We start from the raw sequence: 3,346 nt of genomic DNA on the forward strand, positions 1-3,346 counted from the left end.
GAGATGAAAATGATTGTGATGATGGTTGCAACTTTGAAGATACTGATGGTATTGTTGTAGTCAATGAGGCAGTATGTTTGACGATAGTTACAAACGGTAAAATTGAAGTTTGTTTTAATGAAAGTAATGAATTGCTAACTGACTCTAAATTTCTAGATATCCTTCCTAGCGATCTTGCTGATGACGTAGATGAGTCAACAGGAAAGATTGTTGCCGCTGTTTCAAAATCATTTGTTGAAAATACTGAAGATGAAAAATTATCAGTTGAAGATGGATTTATGAAACGAGACGAATGAAAAGGAGGCAATAACGAACTCGTCTGTGTATGTAGGTGTCTTATAGAAGTCTGTGACAATTCACTGGATGATGATTTTTCCATAGTAGTAGAAAATTGATTTGAGTCAGACTTTACAACATTATCTTGTGTTATGGTCGTTGCACTAAAAAGAGACGAACTTGTTTGCGAAAATTTAATTTGCTCTAGCTTGGACTCATTTGAAAAATATATGCTACCTGATGCGTATTCTTTTGTTGATGAAGAAGCTGAAGTTAAAATATTGGTCGTTTGCGTTGATTCGATTTCATTCGTTGAAAATGCGATCTTTGAATTCATAACTTTAGTTGGATTTTTTGAAGACTGATACGACCAATGGTATAAAGATGTTTGTGCTGAAGATTCTTGTTGATAAATTGATGTAGAATCTTGAGATGAAACAATTGAATTTGATAATTCACCAGCTGGAGCTGAGTGATACGAAGTTGAACCCACGTGTGTGGTTATTACTGGTGACAGTTCTGAATAGACGAATTGTGGTGTTGTAAGTGTGAAAGAACTATCTAAAATGTTTCCACTTCCAATTCCAGAAATAACAGAGGGAACAGTTTTGGAGGCAGTTTTTGTAAATATCGTAGATTCTACAGCGACTTTAGTAGAATGCGTGATCATATCGGATGCATGTGCCACCTGATCGAAATGCGTTCGTGAAATTTCAAGTGTTGGCTCAGGAACAAAATGTGTTGGTTTGAAAGATAAAAGATGGTAAAGGGATTCTGGAATGCTCAAAGATAATGATAAATTATATGCAGCGTTCACTACTTCATAAACAACTTGACATTTGTTCTCAAAGAAGTTATAGATCACAGAATGTCCTTCACAGCTAGTGGGCAGGGTACGTTTGGATGTGCACTTAATAAAGTACGGTGACCAGTGGCGTGCTGGCCAAGCATAATCCCCATCATTCAGAGACAGGCACATGTCATAGTTTAAGTCCAAGTCATTTTCACATACACATAAAGTTGCATTTTCCCTAGGTCTTGAGCAATTTGAATTAGTGTATTCACCTGAAAAATAAATGAATAAAATAATTATCATCCTAAGACTTGAATTGGTTACTAAAATTTAATGCACACTTAATAAGCCCAGATCAAATCTGATTTGAAAAATAAGAATAAACAATGTCGTGAATTTTGAAGACGTTTAACATTCATTTCTAAATTTTATTTCTTATATGTCTTTATTTATTTTTATCAGAACCGATATGAATAATTATATAGCAATAACAATCTACTAGTATATGAAAAGGCTTCTACTCACAGGGCGTGAGAGGCACTGTTCTGTTTCCACAACTCACTTCGTAAAATGGTATACATGTTCCTTTTTCTTCCGAGAACAAGTCAGGGAAGTTACAAGTTGTTTCCATGGAATTATTATAACTACCACAAGTTCCATTTTTATATGCTACAATACCACCGGCTGGGGTTGGAGTAATTTGTGTTTTCACTGAAACATATTTATAGATATAGAAATAGATAATGGATGACATGCATATATAATATCATCATAATATTATATATAAATAATATATCTGCAGTGTTAGGGGTGCAGTGGAATGTTTTCCTCTACTTTTATTATGGCATAAAAGTCAGCTTACAGGTATGTGGATGCTTGTAAATTAAAAACACAGTTTCATATTCAACGTTGAGTTCTGATTAAGCCTGTGATAGAGGGCGTGGACGGTAGCTTGAATGTTCCACTGATTACCATATACAAGCACAATAAAACAGAGCTTGCACCGTCTTAATTTTTGCCGTGCCGTGCCCTCTTTTAGACTTCCATTTTTTTAACTATGCAGACATGGTATCAATCTGTTATTTATTTAGGGTTTGTTTTCCATAGTTTCATCTGATTGACACAATTGAAGGAATGCGGACACATTATTGTCTCAAAGTTATAGAACAAAATCTCCCTTGCTTGTTTTTAAAAGGAAATGTTAGACCAATGACAGAACAACCAAGTGAAGTGTTTTGAAAATATGTATGAAGTTCTGATATGTTACTCCTTAGACTAACACTCACCACATACTGTGCTAGGCTATTAACATTTAAACAGATTCATTTTAAGTTTTTGTGTGTTTATTTTTAGCTTTTTCTACATAAGTGATATTAAACAATGTTTATTTTGAAAATATTTAAAACATTTATTGTAAAATATATATATATCACTTACTAGTATGATATATACATTTCTTGCTTAAATTAATAAAGAAACATTAACAACAAAAACAACGTTACAAAACTTTATGGAAAAAAATATAAATTATTTCGAAATCTATATTTACCTAAAAAGGCACTTGATATTACTTGCAGTAGAAATATACATTTCTTCGTGGAATCCATCAACATCTTTGTCTTAATCCAAATAATATTGTCACGCTATGAATAAGCTTATGTTAAGCTTGAAGAAAAAGTTTAATTTGCTCTTCCCGCAAAGTTAAAAATGAAATTCAATTTGTTTACTAGGACTTTTTCTGTAACGCTGCATTACTACGGAATTTATATCATTAACGTAGAGATTTATTCAGCAAGAGATAAGCGCAGTTTATTCCTTAAAAGGAAATCCTTTGAGCGCTAAAACTTCAATTATGAATTGCTTTAGGGGGGTTTTATCTCCAATATTTGAAATTTGGGCTGTGTCGGTCAACATTTGAGTGACTATAGACTGTATAACAGAATCACCAGTCTAATTTCAAGATCTGGGCGTCGACATCACCTGATTGTATTCAGCAAGAGTTTTAATAGTGTAAGGTTTATTAGCAGGTCAATACTGTATAAAGACATATGTAAACCCTTTATCAAAAGAAAATTATTCATAGTATTTGACAGTTGATAAAGAGTTCATACTGCTTTGATTAGTAAGTTATCGTTCATGATTAATCAGAAATAAAATTTTGCAACTTTTATTGATTTATCTGTTATGTAACGGGTGATCCTTTAAATAGGTAGCGCCTACATTTTGGCAGAGTTTTATTTGTCTTTCTTTAGACCTCCGCCTCTTCTCGCAGTGGAA

At 33.1% G+C, this 3,346-nt stretch overlaps 1 protein-coding gene across 1 annotated transcript; it reads right to left on the reverse strand.

Annotated features, from left to right (window-relative positions):
- Window positions 1–49: 49 nt before the first annotated feature.
- On the reverse strand, window positions 50–3,004 carry LOC132715326 (uncharacterized; the record flags this gene model as incomplete). Its single annotated transcript, XM_060698318.1, is given in 3 exon segments — window positions 50–1,341; window positions 1,595–1,780; window positions 2,619–3,004. Coding segments are annotated over 3 exon segments (1,542 nt in total), but the record flags the coding sequence as incomplete, so codon positions are not given.
- Between the last annotated feature and the right edge of the window lie 342 nt (window positions 3,005–3,346).

The sequence above is a fragment of the Ruditapes philippinarum genome, unplaced genomic scaffold (assembly GCF_026571515.1).
Source record: "Ruditapes philippinarum isolate M1 unplaced genomic scaffold, ASM2657151v2 ctg3325_1_1_1_1, whole genome shotgun sequence".
NCBI classification, from domain to species: Eukaryota; Metazoa; Mollusca; class Bivalvia; order Venerida; family Veneridae; genus Ruditapes; species Ruditapes philippinarum.